Source organism: Chiloscyllium plagiosum, chromosome 21 (assembly GCF_004010195.1).
Source record: "Chiloscyllium plagiosum isolate BGI_BamShark_2017 chromosome 21, ASM401019v2, whole genome shotgun sequence".
In the NCBI taxonomy this organism is placed as follows: Eukaryota; Metazoa; Chordata; class Chondrichthyes; order Orectolobiformes; family Hemiscylliidae; genus Chiloscyllium; species Chiloscyllium plagiosum.
In genome coordinates, this window is record NC_057730.1 from 20222586 (window position 1) to 20244073 (window position 21488).

General features: G+C 39.7%; 1 protein-coding gene across 4 annotated transcripts in view; it reads right to left on the reverse strand.

Annotated features, from left to right (window-relative positions):
* eef2k (eukaryotic elongation factor 2 kinase) overlaps positions 1 to 21488 on the reverse strand; it is a 63731-nt gene that overhangs the window by 35577 nt on the left and 6666 nt on the right. For 3 of the 4 annotated variants that reach the window (XM_043711408.1, XM_043711411.1, XM_043711409.1), the window contains 3 exons: positions 19402 to 19672; positions 17470 to 17517; positions 1965 to 2065 (listed from right to left, as the gene is read on the reverse strand). In XM_043711408.1, coding sequence (XP_043567343.1) covers positions 1965 to 2065; positions 17470 to 17517; positions 19402 to 19617 — 365 coding nt within the window. In that variant the 5' untranslated portion in view covers positions 19618 to 19672. The remainder of the gene's footprint in view (positions 1 to 1964; positions 2066 to 17469; positions 17518 to 19401; positions 19673 to 21488) is intronic. The other variant, XM_043711410.1, reaches the window with a different exon arrangement.

Here is a 21488-nt window from a genome sequence, read left to right on the forward strand (position 1 = left end):
AGAGAAAAAGAGAGAGAGAGAGAGAGAGAGAGAGAGAGAGAGAGAGAGAGAGAAAGAAAGCATAAAAGGCAAACAATGGATTGAATTAAATATATTTTAATACAATGAGTTGGTTTTGAGTACACTGTCTGAAAGGGCAATGTAACCAGAGCCAGTAGTTACTGGCTAAAGAGAATCAGATTATTTCTGGAAAAGCAAAAATTAAACTGCATGTTTAATGGGAAAGAATAGGGTGAATGGGTATATTTGCACAGTTGGTATTGGCAGGATGGGCTAAACATATACCTTTTACACTATGATTTTATGATGTCTGTGATCCATCTTAGTGTACAGTTTCCACAGGCACTGGTACTTTAACGCAAATGTGCACTTTTCATGCAATATCCTAGACAGTAAGCTGCTGGCCTACTGACAAAGTGGACATCACATTTTAGTTGAATTTTGGGCTTATCCATCTCACTTTTCAGCAGAGGTCACGAGATAGTATTATGACCAAAATGGGAGGAGTGTACTTACTTTCTCTCATCCCACTTCACCGTAAATTGAATTGTGTTCCCTTTCCCCCCCCCAAAACATGGCCAATCGTATGCTTTCTCCATATTAGACTCAAGTAAACAGATCCAACAAGGTTTCTTTTACAAACGCAATGTTTTTGGTTGATTATAAAACAAAACTGGTTAATATGTAATATGAAAAAACAAATGTTTGTATTGCTAAACAACTCAAAATATGTACATACATGCACAGTAAAGGGAAAAAAACTATTTCTCTCCTCAGAGATTAACTTTTATAAGAAAAATACACATTTATGCCTAACAAGTCTCAGTCCTTGAAATCAAAAGGGCCAAGGTTTGAGATGTTCAGACGGATGTTAGTCTGACGTTCTGTATATACAGACATGTGTCAAACATTGGCAATTATCTGTGGGATACTGGCACTTGTAACCTGCTCAGTCAACACTATCATAACGTCTCCTGGTTACTCTTCATGAGGACATTCAAGTTTCACAATGAATTCACCACAGAAGGTGCTTCTACAATAGGAGACAGGAGCTGAGTTTGCCCATAAGTGAGATTAAGCAACTAAGATCAGCAATTATCTGAAATCCTGTGGTTTCCAAAAAAACTCCTTTTTTAAAAAGAATCCACTATCTTGTCATTGGCCACTTCAAAACAAAATAATCCATGAATCTCCAAAATTCTTCAAACTCTATTCTACAAAAAAACTTAAATTTGAAACGAACACATCAATAGCGTAAGAAAATCCTGCCTGATGTCTTCTCTCCCTAGCTATGACACTATGGACAACAGTAGTATCCCAAATGCTGGCCCAATAAAGGATATTACTATCTCAGCACACAAACACATCTTCCCAAACCCTATGAATTTGCACTACATAAAGTGAGTTTCCTTATCCAGCCATGAGTAGGTTGTGAAATACTTGTGTATAATCATGAATTGATAGTCTTTCCAGCCCTCAAATAAGTCGTGCATTAGGTCTATGTAATGCTTGTTTCTGGAAGAAAGCTAGTTGAAGGAAAACACTTCCCAAGTTGGGGTGACTTCAAGTAATGTCAGGAGGGAGGCTAATGATCTCAAACAGTATCACATTATTATTCCCTCTCCATTTAAAACAGTACCAGGTTCAAGGAAGAACATAAAATTGCCCTTTAAACAAGAAAATTCTTCATTGTTTTGCTTTATTTCAATTAGCAGATGAGATATGCCATAGGTATCAGCACAGTGCATTTATGGTCTGGCACATTAAATGGTAGTTCATGAACAAAAACACCAGCAAACCTCAAAATTCTCAGCCTCAATAGATGCTAACTCATTTCTCAATGCCATGTACTTTGCATTAAATTCTGTTCAATAGGTTCATACAGCATAATTTTCTTGACATTTAGGCACGTATTTCAGACACAAAAATAAAAAGGTGGAACTAAAGCATCAAGAAATATAGACCTGTAACGAGTTGCTGATTCAGTCTCAATTTCTTCCAGGTGGAATTCTGCCCAAGGATCAGGTATGTGTTTGGCTTTTTCAAATGCATGCTTCCAGGCAGCCTGGAAAACAGATGAAACAGATCTAGTACCAACTAAGCGTTTAAAATGTACATAGGCTTTCTGACTAGACCACTTTTATATTTGTATAAGTTGGTTTATACCACAGCTAAAGATACAAACACGAGAAATAGGAGGAGTAGACCATTTAGCCTGCTCTGGCATTCAATGTGATCATGATCAATTTTGGACTTCAAATTCTGATATTGGCGGATTTCGAGTGACCAAAAATCTGTTTACCGCAGCCTTAAACATACGCAATGGTGGAATATCTACAAGAGTCTAGGGTAGGGAATTCCAAAGATTCATAACCCTGTGAAGCACGTTCTTCTCATCTCAGTCCGAAATGACCTGCTTCTATCAAACATCTTCAGATTCTCGTATGCCCTAACGAGATTGCTTCTCATTCTTCTAAACTGTAGAGAAAATAGGTCCAATCTCCTCAGCTTATCATAGGGCACTCCTTCAGGACAGGGATGCATTTAATGAACCTTCACTGTACTACCTCGTCCGCAAGTATACCCTTTCTTAAATGTGCATTCCAAATAATACTTCAGATAGGCTCTCATTAAAAACCTGTAGGTGGACTTCATTATTCCTGTATTCCAATCCCTTGCAAGAAGATCAACATGCAATTTGCCTCCCTAATTACTTGCTGTACCTGCATGCTACCTTTCAGTTCCTTATACAATTGCACCCAAATCTTTTTAAACATCACTTATAATTTTCTCATTTCTTCTAAGTAGATTCCACTTTTCCATTCTTATGACCAAAGTGAATAACTTCATACTTTCTTACATTATAATCAATTTGTTGCTCTGCTGCCCATTCACCTAATCTGTTAACATCTCTTTATGTCCTCCTTGCCAGCTAACACTTGGGAAAATCAGATCAGAGTGATGTGTTCCTCCTCCCAACTTACAAGCAGCAGCTGGGATGTGAGGATCCTTCTCAAACGGAAGTACAACGCTGGTCCAAACTTGTAGAAGACCATCTCTGGCACTGCTTGGAATCGGTGGATTGCACCATACACACGTACTCGGAGGAAAGCCTACATGAGTACTCCACTGTCACGGACTTCATTACCAAATGTGGGGAGGACTGCATGCCAAACAAGTCAGAGCGTTCCCTAACCGTAAACCTTGCAAGAACCTGGAAATCCGCTCCCCACTGAAGGCCAGACGTGCAGCATCTATGTCGCACATCCCACACGAATACAAGAAATCCAAGTATGACCTCTGCAAAGCCATCAGGAATGCCAAAAGACAGTACCGGACCAGGTTAGAGGCCCATACCCACCAAACAAACTCTGGCTGCCTTTGGCAAGGCCTAAACATTACAACATACAAAATGAAGCGTGGCAAGATAGCGGACAAAGACACATTCCCTCCATGACACACTCAATGCTTTCTATGCTCGGTTCGAGCAGAATGCCATACCAGTGGCACAGTGACGCTTGCCCCCAACAGCCTTGGATACACCTGTTCCCTCGGTCAGACGTCAGATCTTCCTGACAGTCAACCCAAGGAAAGCAACAGGTCCAGGTGGTGTTCCTGCTCAAGCACTCAGATCCTGCCCGGACCAACTGGCAGAAGTATTTACCAACATCTTCAACCACTCCCTGCTACAAGCCATAGTTCACACCTGCTCTAAGAAGACCACAGTCATCCCAGTACCTGACAAAGCACATACAATGTGTCTTAACGACTACCACCCAGTGGCTCTGACCTCAATAAGCGCTTCAAGATGCTGGTCACAGCCCACATGAACTCCAGTCTCCCAGATTGCCACAACCCCCTACAAATTGCCTACCAGAACAACAGGCTCACAGGCAGATGCCATATCCTTAGAACTGCACTCATCCCTGTAGCATCTGGACAACAAGGACACCTACATCACACTCCTGATCACTGACCACAACTCCACCTTCAACACCGTTATCCTCTCCAGACTGATCTCAAAACTCCATGACCTTGCTCTCAGCTCCATCCTCTTCAAATGGATCCTCAGCATTCTGCCCCACAGATCGCAATGAAGATAGGTAACTACACCCCCTCCACAATAACAGAACACTGCATTTCCCCCCCCCCCCCCCAAGGATGTGTCCTCAGCCCCCTACTATACTACCTGAACACCCACAACCTTGTTGTCAAATTCCAAACAAACACCATCTGTAAGTTCGCTGACAACATCTAACGAGTCAAAATACAGAAGGGAGAAACAAGGCTTGAAGTGATGCAATGAGGACAACCTCTCAATGTTGGCAAAACTAAAAGAACTGATCAGTGACTTCAGAAAGAAAGGAGGAGAACACCTCATCTACATCAATATAACGGAGGTCGAAACAGTGAGGGTATCAACTTCCTAGGAGTGACGATAACTGACAACCTGTTCTGGTCTTCTCATGTAGTTGCAATGGTCAATAAGGCATAACAATGACTCTTTTTCCTCAGGCGGTTCAGGAAAGTTGGCATGTCCATAAGGACACTCATCAACTTCTACAGATCACAACTGAAAGCATACTGTCTGGGTGCATGACGTCCTGGTATAGCAACTGTTCTGCCCAGGATCGTAGGAAACTACACAGAGGGTGGTGTGCACAATCCAGGACATCACAGGAACCAGCCTTCCATCCATGGACTCCATTTACATGGCCTGCTGCTGCGGAAAGGCTCCCCATCAAAGATCCTTCACACCCTAGTAACAATCTCCCTCAACTTCTTCCATCAGGCAGAAGACACTGAAGCTTGAACACACGTACCAGTAGGTTCAGGAACAGCTTCTTCCCAGCTGTTATTACACTAATGAATGGACTGTCTAGCCTCAAATAATGCTGATCTTGCTAATATTGATCTGCGCAATGTTAACTGTACACCTCCATCTAAAATCTTTTGTTCTGTGCATCCTAGCTTACTATGAACGGCCTGTACTACTCATAAACAAAGATTTTCACTGCACTCTGGGATACATGACAATAAATAAATAAATTCAAACTACTTATCTGCAAACTTAGATACTTCATCCAGTTCATTAATGCATATAGTAAATCGCTGAGGTTACCAGGTCTGGTCCTTGTGGCACTCCATTATTCACTCTGCCAACTCGAAAATGTCCCATTTATGCCACTTTTTGTCTCCTGTCTGCTGACCAATCTTTCATCCATATTACCCTCTACTGCATATGCACTTATTTGTCTCTTAATCTTCTGTGTGGTACCTTACTGAAAACCTTTTGGAAATCATGTATACTACATCTGCTAGCTCCCCATTTTCTACATAACTAGTTACATCCTCAAGAACTCTAATAAATATGTTCAATAAGATTTCTTTTTAGTAAAAGCATCCTGAAATGCTCTAATCATATTATGCTTTTCTAAGTGGTGGTTAAGCAACCCAGCCTCTTGTTTCAAAAGGTATGCGATCACTTGGTACAAGAACCCCTTTTAAAAAGAGGACATGGATTTAAAGAACAAATGGACTTTTGTGAACATTCACAGCCATATATTTATAATTGTCCGATCATGCTCCTTTTTATGTTCTGGTAAACTCACACATCATTTACTCACAAAATTGAAATGAAACATGAAATTTAACTATTTTCTCAACTTCTATTTTAAATTTACAAGGAAAATATTATTTCAGCTTCCTCCAAACTGAAATGCAGAACTCCTATTAGAATGCACAATATTAGTTAAAATAGTAAAGTATCTGGATAGCTGTTTCACCCACCAATTTTCACAGCTGTGCTTCATGAGCAAGGCGAAACTCTAAACGCTTGTTAAAAGAATCTAGATAACGATGCCATTAAAGGAATAGTATAACAGCTGTGGATTCAGTTGCCATATTTTTATAGACAGGGCAGAAGGAACATATGCCCAGTCATAAAAATAAGTACAACTGAGAAGTGAATAATCTAATAGAACCCATTTACACTTTAGTTAAAAAAAACCCTACCAAACGCAGAATTAAGAAGTGTCAACAGAACCACAAACTATCCTTTCCAAACTCAGTTCACTGAACGCAACAGGTTGAAGCTTCTGGTTCATTTTTTTTAATTAGATTCCCCACAGTATGGAAACAGGCCCTTTGGCCCAACAAGTCCACACTGACCCTCACCCTACCCTATATTTACCACTGACTAATGCACCTAACACTATGGGCAATTTAGCATGGTCAATTCACCTGACCTGCACATCTTTGGATTGTGGGAGGAAACTGGAATGTAATCTGCAATCATTACACTGTAATGTAATCTGTAATCTGGAGTACCCGGAGGAAACCCACACAGACACGGGGAGAATGTGCAAACTCCACACAGACAGTTGCCCAAGATGGGAATCAAACCCAGGTCCCTGGCGCTGTGAGGCAACAGTGCTAAACACTGAGCCACTGTGCTTTCATGCAGCAAGCATTCAGGTATATGCTTATTTAGGTCCAATATTTGCTTTCTATCAATAGTTTGTCCCATGGATGATTTATCAAAAGAGACAGCTAAATAAGAGTAGAATTCTGATTACACAACAGAACTGGCTCAAAGGTAGAGGGTGGTGGAGGGTTGTTTTTCAGACTGGAGGCCTGTGACCAGTGGAGTGCCACAAGGATAGGTGCTGGGCCCTCTACTTTTTGTTATTTACATAAGAGGTACAGTTAGCAAGCATAAGAGGTACAGTTAGTAAGTTTGCAGATGACACCAAAATTGGAGGTGTAATGGACAGCAAAGAGGGTTACCTCAGATTACAACAGGATCTGGACCAGATGGGCCAATGGGCTGAGAAGAGTCAGATGGAGTTTAATTCAGATAAATGCGAGGTGCTGCATTTTGGGAAAGCAAATCTTAGCAGGACTTATATACTTAATGGTAAGGTCCTAGTGAGTGTTGCTGAACAAATAAGATCTTGGAGTGCAGGTCCATAGCTCCTTGAAAGTGGAGTTGCAGGTAGATAGGATAGTGAAGAAGGCACTTGGTATGCTTTCCTTTATTGGTCAGAGTATTGAGTACAGGAGTTGGGAGGTCATATTGCGGCTGTACAGAACATTGGTTAGGCCACTGTTGGAATATTGCGTGCAATTCTGGTCTCCTTCTTATCAGAAAGATGTTGCGAAACTTGAAAGGGTTCAGAAAAGATTTACAAGGGTGTTGCCAGGGTTGAAGGATCTGAGCTACAGGGAGAGGCTGAATATGTGGGGGCTGTTTTCCCTGGAGTGTCGGAGGCTGAGGGGTGACCTTTTGGAGGTTTATAAAAAAATTATGAGGGGCATGGAGAGGATAAATAGGCAAAGTCTTTTCCCCTGGGTCGGGGAGCCCAGAACTAGAGGGCATAGGTTTAGGGTGAGAGGGGAAAGATATAAAAGAGATGCAAGGGGCAACGTTTTCACGCAGAGGGTGGTACATGAATGGAATGATCTGCCAGAGGATGTGGTGGAGGCTCATACAATTGCAACATTTAAGAGGCATTTGGATGGGTATATGAATAGGAAGGATTTGGAGGGATATGGGCCGGGTGCTGGCAGGTGGGACTAGATTGGATTGGGGTATCTGGTCAGCATGGACGGGTTGGACTGAAGGGTCTGTTTCCATGCTGTACATCTCTATGACTCTAAAAGGTGACCTTTTGTTGACTCTTTCTACAGTTGCTGCCTGACCTGAGTTCTTCCAGCATTTTCTTTCTGGTCACAGTATATAAACTGCAATAAACATTTAATATCATAACCACCAATAACAAAAGAGGCTAGCTTAACAAATTTCACATGTGAATACAACATCTTAAAAACAACATTTTGTAGTACATTATACGTTTAATTGAAAGGCACAACAGTATATGTTTCATATAAGTTTGCCTTGATTTTCTGAGCTGCTGCAAGTTACACTTCAGATCAACGTGACAACAAACAGTCGTGTTTTAGGCATGCTTTCAAACAACTGCTGTAAGGATCAATGTTACAATTTATAACTGCTCAGAAATCAGACTGGATTTATATTTCTTATAAAAATTGCATTGTCCAGTTAGTTTAAAAGGTTGGCCCCAATGTGTCTCCATTGCAGTGAAAAAGCCAGGTGAATACGGGAATCCTAAATCTCACTCCAGAACCCAGTACAGCTATATTTCTCATTGTTTTGGCAGGATTAGGGATGAATAGGATTATGCATGCGCAATTCCCAACAGCAGCTGGTCACTAGGATTGGCTGTATTTATAGGCAAGGCTATAGTAGGTGGAGTGTTACAGTTGTAAGTGCAATGGTAAAAGAGTTGAACGTGATAAAAACAACCATGTTTATTGAGCTGAAATTCATTCCCCCAAGTAGGATATCAGTAAACAGAGTAATAATTGTTTCCATTAAATTTTAGTTGCAAGAGCCAAGAGAGAACAGCAGTCTATAAATTTCTTTGCACATCAGAGCTTCTGATGAGTATTAAATAGCCTGGTTTCTATACAAGTGCACTTTGAAATTGTCTCACAATTAAGCAGCTTTGTTTTCACTGAAACCAGGGAATGTCCTACTAAAGGAATTTACAAACTGATTTACAAAGGAATTTACAAAGCTGTATTTTCCCAGATCTCACAATTAGTTTAAAATTTAATGTTATGCTGGTATAATGTCATGGGCATAATTGTACAGATGGATCACAACAGCCTTTTAACATTTGAGAACAGATATTCTGTTTTTGGATTTTAGCACTCCTGGAGTGTGGACAATAGATCAGATAGGAGCAGGTCTGTTCTAAGTGCATTTCTTTTTGACAGCCAGGATTCCCCTTTGGAGAGCTGAGGTACCCCTGGAATACTTGGAGTAGGTTCAAAGGCTCTTTGGGATAGTGCACTGTGAAGATTGCACATAAACAAGTGGCATCCTTTTCACGTTTGGTAAAGGCAAGACACCCAAAGTAGAGTTTTTTTTAAATGCTAACTATTTCAGCATAGCTGTTCACAGAAAATCATTATAGGATTTGTTCCGCATAACTGATTTGCCAAAATATCATTTTCACAATTGGGTACCTATTGACAGACAGCTCCAACTTCTTGTTATTTCCAAAATACATTAAACACTCAGATGAAATGATTGTTTATACAAGGGATTAACTAAAGAATTTCAAGGTATTTGGATTTTTTTTAACTCAATAAGAGTGATTCTCAACAGACTGCTAACTTTTATTTCTGCCAGGATGCCTCCTGATTAATAGATAGTAAGTGTTTTGATGGGGAAACATCAGGTTTGTTGGTGGGGTTTCTGAAATGGCATTGAAAAGACAAAAAGCCATTGGAATGATTGAGAGTATGAAGGGCTGTGGAAAGTGGGTAGGCTGGCATAGGGAATGAGGCGCCAAAACGTGGCATGGAGAGCGAGGGTTGAGAGCAGAGGGAAGTCTTCAGTTTTATTCTTTATTTTTAAACTTTGGACACAGGGCTGCAGACCAAAGGCAGGCTTTGTCCAGCCTGTCTTGGGAACTAACAGCCTCAGCTTTTCATTTATTGTCATTTTAACTATATTTTGGGAGAGAAAGCAACATGATTTCATTTAAATTTCGTTTGAACACTTTCTGCTCAGATTAAACTCAAGCCTCAGGGGAAATAGTCAGCCAACTTGGTATATGCAATACCTCAATGCATAATTTAAATTCTGCCAGCATTAAAAGGAGACCATTTAAAGAAAAAAATGTGAACTTGGGGATTCTGTTGTTTTTGAAATCTATATGTAGAATATAGTTAAGCCTCAAGATCTTGAGCAGGAAACAGCGTGTGTGAATGCATACTTAGGACAGCTAAGGTTACCATGAGACATCTTTGTTTGAAAGTAAAATACTGAATTCTGTGAGGAAATGGGCTCCAACTAATACCTCAAGGAAAGCAACTGCAACTATATAAAACAAAAAAAGACTGGAAATATTTAGTAGGTGTCACTGAATCTATTGAGAGAAGTAGAGTTAACATTTCAGGTCAGTGACCCTTTGTCATGTTGGTGCATTCCACTAAGTGAAGTGTTTAAATGTGCCAAAGCATCTTTGAAAAGCCAAAGAGGAAGGAAAGTGTGCAAGAGGGTCAGATGAGCAAGCGAGTCAGATAAGTGGGCAAAGAAATAGCTTAGCTGGTGAGTGAGGTAGGTTGGGAGGGGATTAAATGTAAGTGATTTATTTGGGGGGGGGGGGGGGGGGTGGGATTCAGTTCTGTAGTTAACTAGGAGCTAGACGAGGTTTTAATCTGTCTAACATTTCCTGGGTAATTATTCAGGTAAGTACATTGGAATAGTCCAACGTTTGAGACTTTAAATCAGAACTGGAGACTTTTTTTTGGGAGGGTTCCTGGAAGCAGGGAAATTGTCATCAGAGGTTTATTGTTCCAAGCAATTCCCAGTCTGTCTGCATTTTGGGATTTCAGACAATGTCTTGAAGCACATTATCTAGGGCTCACCTGGTCTCCAACCATTGAGAGACTAGAAGATCAGGGCTACTATCTCAGGAGATAGACTGTGGGTTACATACACCCCAAGGATAGCAGCTGTTCAATAGGTATCGCACCATCACCTTCTCAAGAACAAGTTAGGGGATGGACAATAAATGCAGCCTAGCCAGCTACACCCACATCCTATGAATGAGTATATAAAATCATAAGGAGCATAGATAAGGTGAATAGCCAAAGTCTTTTCCCCAGGTTAGGGGAATCTAAAACTAGAGGGCACATGTTTAAGGTAGTACAGAAAAATTTAAAAGAGACCAGAGGGGCAACGCTTTCATGCGAAGGTTGGTGCACATATGGAATGAACTGCCAGAGGAAGTGATGGAGGCTAGTATAACTACAACATTTAAAAGACATCTGGATGGGTACATGAATAGGAATGGTTAAGAGAGATATGGGCCAAATGCTGGCAAAAATATCTGGTTGGCATGAACAAGTTGGACTGAAGGGTGTGTTTCCATGCTGTACAACTTTATGACTGAATTTCTCCAGCAATTTATGTTTAGAAGTGTTTGTTTAAAATTTCCAGCATCTGCAGTTCTTTGTTTTAGTTTAAGTAGCTATTACACCAGATCACCAAAAGGTTGATCAAAGAGGAATGTTTAGGTAATGACTTAAAGGAAAGCAAGATAAAGGGGCAAAGAAGTGAAAAGGAGAAAATGCAAATACTGAAGCCACAGCCACCTGGGGTGATATATTTTAACTGGGAATGCAAAAGCGGCCAGATTTAATCGGAATGCACTTATTTTGGGAGGGTTACAAAGCAAGAAAATTACAAGATATACAAGAGATGTAGAGATTTAAAAACCACACAAGCAGTTCTCTTAACCAAAACACACTATCAACAAAGACGGCATACTAAAACTACTGGACTTGTGCCTCACAACACACTTCACATTCAACAACCAGATATACGAACAAATCAACGGAACACCCATGGGATCACCAATCTCGGGACTCATAGCAGAGGCAGTTATGCAAAGGTTAGAACAAACAGTCCTACCACAAATTCAACCCAAACTCTGGGTCAGATATGTCGATGACACGTTTGTAATCATTAAAAATACGGAAATAGAAAAAACACACCGGATCACCAACGCCACACTCACAGGAATCCGATTCACGACAGAAGAAGAAAAGGATAGTCAACTCCCATTCTTAGACGTGATGGTACAGAGAACACCGAACGGAGAATTCACTACAAGGGTATACAGGAAAGCCACGAGTTTGTGGATGAATGCCATGCCTATAGGAATTCCCTGGCTGTTCTTTGTTTGGCTTGCCCTATAATGGTAGTGTTGTCCCAGTCGAATTCATGTTGCTCAGACAACAACTCACCAGAACGAAGGACCTGATACCCAACATGAGCAAAACTAATTTAGTGTACAAAATACCATGCAAGGACTGCACAAAACACTATGTAGGACAAACAGGAAGACAGCTAACAATCCGCATACATGAACATCAACTAGCCACGAAACGACACGACCAGCTATCCTTAGTAGCCACACGCGCAGACAACAAGCAACATGAATTCGACTGGGACAACACTACTATCATAGGGCAAGCCAGACAGAGCACAGCCAGGGAATTCCTAGAGGCATGGCATTCATCCACAAACTCCATCAACAAACACATCGACCTGGACCCAATATACCAACCACTACAGTGGACAGCTGAAACTGACAACCGGAAGCGGCAGGGACAGACCACTATAAACACCGGAGGAAACATCAAAGAAGCGCTTTGCAGGAGGCTCCCAAGCACTGATGATGTCGCCTAGCCAGGGGACGAAACGTTTGCAACAAAAACTTCCAGCTCGGCGAACAGAACCACAACAAAACACACTTCTAAATGTCTTGAGATTTCTGCAGCTCATGCAATATTGATATCTGTACATCAATTACCTCTTTGGGATGATGAACACAGAAATTGTTAGAAGCTGACCCTACACACTATTCTTATCTCAAATAAGTCGATACACCTAAAGACGCCCCAGTATCTCAGCAGGAAGCCATGAACTTTAATAACAGAAAAAGCCATAAAGAGGGGGACTATCCCACAGATAAATGACACCTAATGAAGCCAATCATGAAATAATAGAAGTGACATCTATACATAACCATCACCCTTAAGAAACGAATCAGAGACTGATTACGCACCACCTAATCCAGAGATCTGATCGCAGGCTGCCTCAACTAGGGTTCAGGCATGCCATGGAGAGAGAGGATGGGCAGTGTCTCAAAAAGTGTTCATTAATTGGCACTAACTCCCACAGCAAAGCACACGGTAAAGAAAGATGAAGAACTAAAGACATTGAGGAGATGCTGAGAACAGAAAAACAAAGACAGAGGTGCAAACCCACAAGTCAGCTGCATCCAAAGTTGAATTGGGATACAAGAACTACAGTGATCTAATAAAGCTGCCAAACTTTATAAATGTTTTGTTATTTTATAAAATGTTTCTCCAAATTAAGGCACCATATTGGTTAAAGCACCAAAAGAAAGAAGAATAATATTTGAGTGTAAACTCTCAAAATTCAACTTTTAAATACATTAAAAACTTACAAATGGAGTGATAGTTAGAGAATGGAGCAAGGAATGAAAATAATGGCTTCAGTTTTCCCAATGTTTAAACAGAGAGCCTTTCTGCTCTTGTACAAATGGATGTCAAATAAGAAATCTGATACTTTAGCAACAATGGAAGAATCAAGCAAACTGCTGGTGCTGTGTAGCTGGTTGTTGTATGAGCACATGTGAAAACTAACACTGTACTTTCACTTATGTTCTTAGCTTCTAAATTTGCATGTGTTTTTGGTCACTTCCAAGCTTGTATCATGTTGACATCAGCAAATCGACACATTAAACCAAATCCACATCAAATCCCGAGCATTTTTAAATAACTCATTCGTGGAATGTTGGCATCACTTCAAATGTCTGCATTTATTACTCATCCCCAACTATTTGGATTGTGTGGTGGGAAACTACCTCCTTGAACTCATGTATTCCCTCTGATGTAGGCATTTCCACATTGCTGTTAGAAGGAAATTCCAGGATTTTGATCCAGTGATGATAGAGAAATGGCAATATAGTTCTGAGCTAGGATTGTATGACTCTTGGAGAGGAACTTGGAGGTAGGTTATGCTTCAATATGCCTGTGTCATTCTCCAAGTAGTAGAGTTCAAAGGTTTGGAAGATGATGCTAAAGCTTTTGTCCTATAATTCAAAGCACTGCTGGCCTATTAGGAAGAGGAGTGCCATGACAAGCGATAGCAAAATAAACTGAAGTGTGGGGTACAGGGATATATCTCTGCTGTGATTATATAAGAGTTTTAACTTCAACTGACTGAATTGGTCTGAAAGGTTCATAAGTGTAAATTGATAGAGCACCTAGAGGTTAAGGCCAAGTTATTCACTCACCCATATGGCTCAGCAACATGCTGCCGAGACATTTGATCTCTACGGGCCTAACTGTTACAATAGAGTACCTCAGCATCTAACATGTTAAAGTCACAAATGTGATTTTGCTGCATGCACTGTTGTCCAGATTTTACAGGATGAACTTTACAATATACACAGAATGAATGTGGCACCATAGGAACTTGATAATAACATAAGTAACACTGTTACTTATAAATATAAATTGGATCCTCCAATTGCTAGCTATGAAATGAAACGGTACAGCTGAACTTCATATAAACTCCTTTGATTCACTCTAAAACATTCCAACATTACTACAAAAATTAAATAGAACTGACATACACCCATTGGACTAGATTCAACAACCAGAAAAGTACATTAACCGTACATTAGCACCTTTACTGCTATTTCAGAGTTTTATAAAAGATGACTTAAAACAATTTTGTGCTACCAATTCTGTTTTTGTTGTGCACACCAATTCAGAAATAGCAGATTTCTATTTGCTCCCCTTCTCCCCTCCCCACCTCCCCCCACACCCCCTACATTTCACGAGTTTTGAGAAGATTTGTAGCTCAGGTTGAGGTTCTGGATGCAGGTTTGCTCACTGAGCTGGAAGGTTTGCTTTCAGATGTTTTGTCACATACTAGGTAACATCTTCAGTGAGCCTCCAAATGAAGCACTGGCGGTGTAGCCTGTTTTCTATTTATATGTTTGAGTTTCCTTGGGTTGGTGATGTCATTTCCTGTGGTGAAATCCAACCGAATGGTTGAGGAACCGAATCACAGCCCTACTCAAAAAACTTCAGAAATCTTGAGAAATAAATAAGACCGACTTCCAAAAAATGAAACCAGACAGATCCAACACACCTCGCTTCTATGGATTACCCAAAATTCACAAACCAGAAGCCTCGCTCAGACCATAGTCTCACTGCCTGGAACACCAACTTACAGACTGGCCAAGGAGCTACATCAAAGAGTAAAACTCTTAGTCAAAGACTCACACTACTTCATCCACTCCACCTAAGAATTCCTGAAAACCAAAGACACACAGATAGAAGTGAATGAAATAATGGTCTCCTTTGACGTAACAGCCCTGTTCACATCCATCAACATCACCTAGCCAAGGAAACACTGACTACATTATTAGAAGAACCAAAGACACATACACCATACACCACCAACTTCATCAGCAAGGACAGTATCGGCAAGCTAGTGGACCTATGCCTTACCACCCACTTCACCTTCAACAATAAAACCTATAGACAAACCAACGGAACACACATGGGTTCTCCGATATCAGTAGAGGCAGTAATGCAGAGACTAACAAATTGCTCTGCCAATCCTGATGAAGAGCTTATGCCCGAAACGTCGATTCTCCTGTTCCTTGGATGCTGTCTGACCTGCTGTGCTTTACCAGCAACACATTTTCAGCTGCTCTGTCAATCATCCAACCCAACTTTGGGTCCGCTATGTGGATGACACCTTTGTCATCACTAAACGAAACAAAATTACAGGAAACCTTCAAGACTATCAATAATATCCTTACTGGCATAAAATTCACTAAAAAGAGGAGGAAAACAATACCAAACTGCCATTCCTAGATGTCGCAGTAGAACTAACAGCCAATGGGAAATTTCAAACCAGTGTCTACAGAAAAACAACACATACAGACCAAATATTTAACTACTGAGCAATCATCCCAACACCCACAAACAAAGCTGCATCAGAACGTTATTTCAATGAGCCACCACACACTGCAGCACAGAGGAACTACGCAGGAGAGGAAAGGAAAATCACCTATACAGTATATTCAAACAGAATGGGTCCCCAATGAACACAGCCCGCCAACTTCTGAGCAACAAACCCAAACAAGCAGACAAAACACGTCCAGAAACCCCAGCCACTCTCCCCTACATCAAAGGCATCTCGGAAATGACTGCCAGATTACTCAGACCCCTTGGCATAACGGTAGCCCATAAACCCACCAACACACTAAAACAGCAGCTCATGAACTTGAAAGACCTTATACAGACAACAAGCAAAACTAATGCCACCTACAAAATACTGTGCAAGAACTGTGACAAACACTACATTGGACAAACAGGCAGAAAACTAGCCACCAGGATACATGAACATCAACTAGCCACAAAAATACATGACCCACTCTCACTAGTATCTTTACATACAGATGAGGAAGGACACCACTTCAACTGGGAAACACATCCATCTTTGGACATGCCAAATAGAGAATTCCTAGAAGCATGGCATTCCAACTGGAACTCTATCAACAAAGACATTGACTTGGATCCCATTTTACCACCCCCTGAGAAAAAGAACAGGAGATGACATCACCATAGGAAATGATGCCACCACAGGAGATGACATCACCAACCCTGGAAACTCAAACTTATAAATACAAAGCAGGCTACACCACCAGTGCTTCATTTGGAGGCTCACTGAAGACTTTACCTAGTCTGGTGCCAACATTTCCTAACTCTCACTACAGTAAAATCCCTGGGCTTCAGTATACAGCACCTAACAGCCAAAGGCAAGACTATTTTTGAGTCTTGATTCTGTGCTTTACTTGGTGCCCATTTATTTCTGGACAGCCAGCCGGAGAGGAATGGAATCATTGAATGATGATCAAGGATAAGAACACTGAATTTAAAGACTGGGCAGTGCTCTTTAAATACTAATTTCAATTTGAGGACAGCTAATAACATACTACTCCCAGCAGTAGTATGGCAAGTTACTTTGTTTTTAAAGAGCAGATTAAAATTAAAGACACAGCAGGTTTCTACCACATTCTGGCATAGTTGACATCAGTTCAAATAAAGCAGTACAACTTGTCCTTCACACCAACATATCATTTACTTCACTGTAAAATCCCATTCCTATGACTTTTGATCGTATCTTACTGTGTGAGTGAAATCACAAATCCACTGAAGCTTCTGTTTGCCAGCACACCCAGAATGCATACAGTAAGTGGTAACTTCAGATAGTATTTAACTGTTGCAAACAGTTGTTACAACTAAAAGAAAATTATTACTTAATTGACTAACTACATGAAATCAGAAACCATTAACAGGTGATCCAAGATTGGACTTTGAATCCTGAAGACGACAACTTTTATTTATACAGCAACATTTAAGACAGTAAAACCTTCTGAAAGAGCATTAAATAAAAAACTTACACCAAGCAACATAAGGTGTTAGAAGGGATAACAAAACCTTAAATCAGACAGGAAGACTTTAAAAGACAACCTTGAGAAAAAAGAGAGATAAATAATGAATTTTTAAGTCTATCGAAGGGAGGAAAGACTTGAAAGGGATAAAAAAGTTCTACAGTGTAGATTTTCAGGAAAAGCATGAGTCTTGGATCAATATCAGCAAGAATAAAGAGAAAAATAAAATGAGTCTTTGAAAACAAAAATTTTATGAAGGCATGCGTGAAAACATTCAGCACAACATAAATAGATTTGGGGCAGGACAGCGTAACTGCAGAATATGCAGTGAAATTATTGCAGATATTGGACCTACCCGACCTCGGTCAGTTAATGAGCCAAACTTAGGAGGGGTCTGGTGTTTCTGAAGAATATATGAAAGATTATTTAGAAATGTAAAAATTTAACTTTTTAAAAATTACAATTACAGGCAATTCTTATTTGAAACAAAAGCTCTGCTAGTCAATGCAATATTTGGCTTAGTTACAATTTCTCATATTAATTTGGATTATGATATATATTTCTTTTTTGTTTAGCCAGTTAATACTCTTAAAATGTCATTTTTGTTTACAAATGAAGCTGGACCACAAAAGTTAATTGATTTGGACGAGTTATTCTTTCTGAGCTCACATTGATCAGAAGTGAAAAAAAGCAATCAAACACAAATGCAAAAACAACTGATGAAGGTTTAGTAATTTTTAAACATTATTATAATTTAGGATTAAGATGGGAAACTTTTATATCTTCCTTTTAAGATACAAAACCATAAAAACTGTTTGTCGTTAAGTTGGGTGGCTTCTGTGCTGGTTCTCATCTTTGAATGTTTACACACCTCAGTCTTTCACTAGACCAGATAACTACAAGTCTTACATAATCCCCCAGAGAACAATAAATTGACATAAACACAACAGATGTGTGTGTATCAATACAACTTCCTTAACACAGTAACATACAGAACGTATAACAGAAGCCTATGCTGCAGAGACTGAACTGTGGTCTCGTCTACATCAGGGAGACCGAGCGCCAACTCGCAGAGCAGTTCAGGAAACACCTCTGGTCTGCACGCACCAAACAATCCCACCGCCATGTGGCCAACCACTTCAAAGCCCCTTCACATTTCCCCAGGGACATGCAAATCCTGGCCCTCTTGCTGCGAATCTACAGCACACAGTAATGGCAGACAGCAAAATAGCATTGACTGCCCAATGAACAGGATTATTTCAAGAGGACAGCATTAGTTTAGGTGTATGAGAATAATCAGTCATAATAAAACAATGTTTTGAAGGAAAAACAAATAAGCAATTGCTCCTTACAAATAACTTATTTCAGTCTGAAAAATGAGATCAAGAACTATATGACAACACGGATTATTCATTTTGCTTGCAATTTGAGAAAAACAATCCAAAACCAATTTTTTCTTTTTATAGCAGCAGTAGGTTTTTTCCAATATTGTGCTTCTTGAAGCAAAAAAGTAAACTTTCAGCAAACTTATCATTTGTTTACAGACAACCCATATTCATTTGCCCTTAACATCCCAAAATTCTTAAATCATTAACAGATTGATGCAGACACATGGATTAAAAGTCCACTCTGACAGAGGCAACAAAAGCATGCTTATGAAATTCCTTTGCTAGTAACAAAAAAGGTACTCATTCACCTTAAATGTATCAAGATCCATTCTTAATATCCTCCATGCAATTTCTTGCTGAGGGTAATGTATGACTTAAACTCTAAGAAGAATGCCATCCTTTGAACAGAAAATCATTACTACCAGGCTAACCTGTAAATATCAGGCATAAGTCCTTCAGGAATGACATTCCTGATGAAGGGCTTATGCCCGAAACGTCAACTCTCCTGCTCCTCAGATGCTGCTCGACCTACTGTGCTTTTCCAGTGCCACACTCTTCAACACTGACTCTCCAGCATCTGCAATCCTCACTTTCTCCTATCCAAACCACTGGGCATCAGGTACATTAAAATAAATATTCTCTGACCTTTGCAATTTCAAGAAACAACAGTGACCATCTTATGTGATAGACAGAATAAAATCCATGTTTATAAATAGCTATACTTGCACTTATTGTAGCAACTGTTTTAATATAAAAGCATTTGTAAATGTTAATTCAAAACTCTCATGATTGCAGAAATGTGGTTTAATATCATAAACATGTTTGTTATAACCATGCATATCATGAACTCGTCAAGGATAAAAGGAAAAAGGTAAAAGTGAGGAATCAGTAGCTCATACCTTAACATTGAAAGTAGATTTTCCAGGGGAGCTGGAGGTTTCACAAAATTTATTCTTCATGAAATTATGATTGTAGATCTTACTCGATTTATTAAGGTCATCATAATCCGTAATGGAGCAAATAAGGTACTGCTCATCATCGTCATCACTATCCTCTCTTGAATCTCTATTTCCATTGCCAACTCCTTCTATGGCAAAAATCAAATCCTCAGCCATGCTTGAAATGTTGATGTCTCCACCTTCAGAGTTTTATTTTACAAAGCGGATTCACCTGTAAACAGTAAACAGATCGTCTCCACATCTGTTTGCATTGGAACTAGTTTTGCAGAATTCCTGTGCTTTCATTAAAAAAAAACAAAACAACAGCAATATTATATTTTAGTTTGCATTACCGACAGTTAATGTTAATTTTCAATTCTGGCTCTGTTGTAGGAAGTCACAAAATATTGACAGTTGCTCTTTTACCAACTACACAAGCGTATTAAATTCATATCAGATCTATCTGTTGATATAACAAATCCCTCTTCTGTTTATTCCATTATTTTACTTCCCCTTTCATGTGGTTCTATATCCCAAGTTCCTGACAGCAGGGCTGGGCAATTCAATTGTTAAACAGAGGGGAAAATTGTCGACTGAAACCAGTGATGTCAGGTGACAGCTGACACAAGCAACAAATACGTGACCAAGAACATAAAGACGTAGAACTAAAAATCGATAAAGTACATTGAGAACTTGAAACATGAAGTGTCCTAAATATACAGCAATTTCTGAAGCTTCTCATTACAGATTATAGCACTCAGCTGCTATAAGGCCAATTAAAGATGTTACTTGAAGCCACCTCCTCAATACTGAAATGTTTCTACTAGGGCTGGGAATGATCAGACAGTAACATTATCAAGCACACTTAAGACTAAATTAAGCACCAACAAGCAGTGTATGAGAGACTGGGTACACATATAAATATGCTTATCTTTAAGGCAGCTGCCCACAAATACTGCAAACTAAGCAATATTCAAGATTTTTCTGCAATATTCCTATAGCATGGTAATTAATGCATTTGTTGCTGTATAATCTAATTTTCAGAACATCAAGATTTATGCAAAAGACACTTATTATCAGAAGTATGTTCAAATCTTCACATTGAAACATAACTTCATTCATTGTCTCTATCACTCACCAACTGGGACAGACTCAATAATAAGCAGGTCAGAAGTCACACAACAACAGATTACAGATTACAATCTAACAGGTTTATTTGAAATCACAAGCTTTCAAAATGCTGCCCTTTCATCAGGTGAAGTGCAGAGAGATCGTACAAATGGTGAGTGGAGTGTCGAATGCTGTACATCTCTATGACTCTATAAGTCTCTGCAGGTGATCAAAAGTGCCAAATGGTGTGAGTAAAGAGTCAACAGCTGAAGGGGATGAGCTTAATCCATTCAAATGAGGCAGAGAGAAAACTACAAAAAGTTAAAATAAGGTGGTGCTGTCGACAAACCAAATGGCTGAAATAACATGATAGGTATGAGTCATATGACGAGTGTTTAACCAAAGTAACAAGTAATCAAAACTATATAAACTAATTCAGGTAGCACCCAAGAAAAGTGAAACACCTTCATGAATCATTTAGAACTGCCGATACAATACTGTTAACCTGTACTTCGACTGTACTATTAAAATTCAAGCACCCCACTTAATCTTCTCATACATTCGGAAGTTTCTCAGCCAGATATTCAGCAACACCCTTCTCAGTGAAATTAACCAGTAATCACACTGTTCTCATGGGTGTGCATGACACGTGACTTTTTCCGTGGATTAGTGCAAGATCTCGTTGCCGCCCACATCCAGGCTTGCCAGTTTTCTATTTACACCTTCTCGTTTTATGCTAGCGATGAGATAACCTGTTTATATCAACTCCAATCCCCACCCCTCCTGATAAATTTGGGTCTCCTGCCAACGTCTTTTCTCCACAAAATATACTTCTGCATAAGTACTAATGAAAAGTAACTTCAGCATAAAATGCAGAAGTATCAAATGATTAAACTTAAAAATACAAGTGGCAATGCTATTCTTGATTTTAAAGCAGT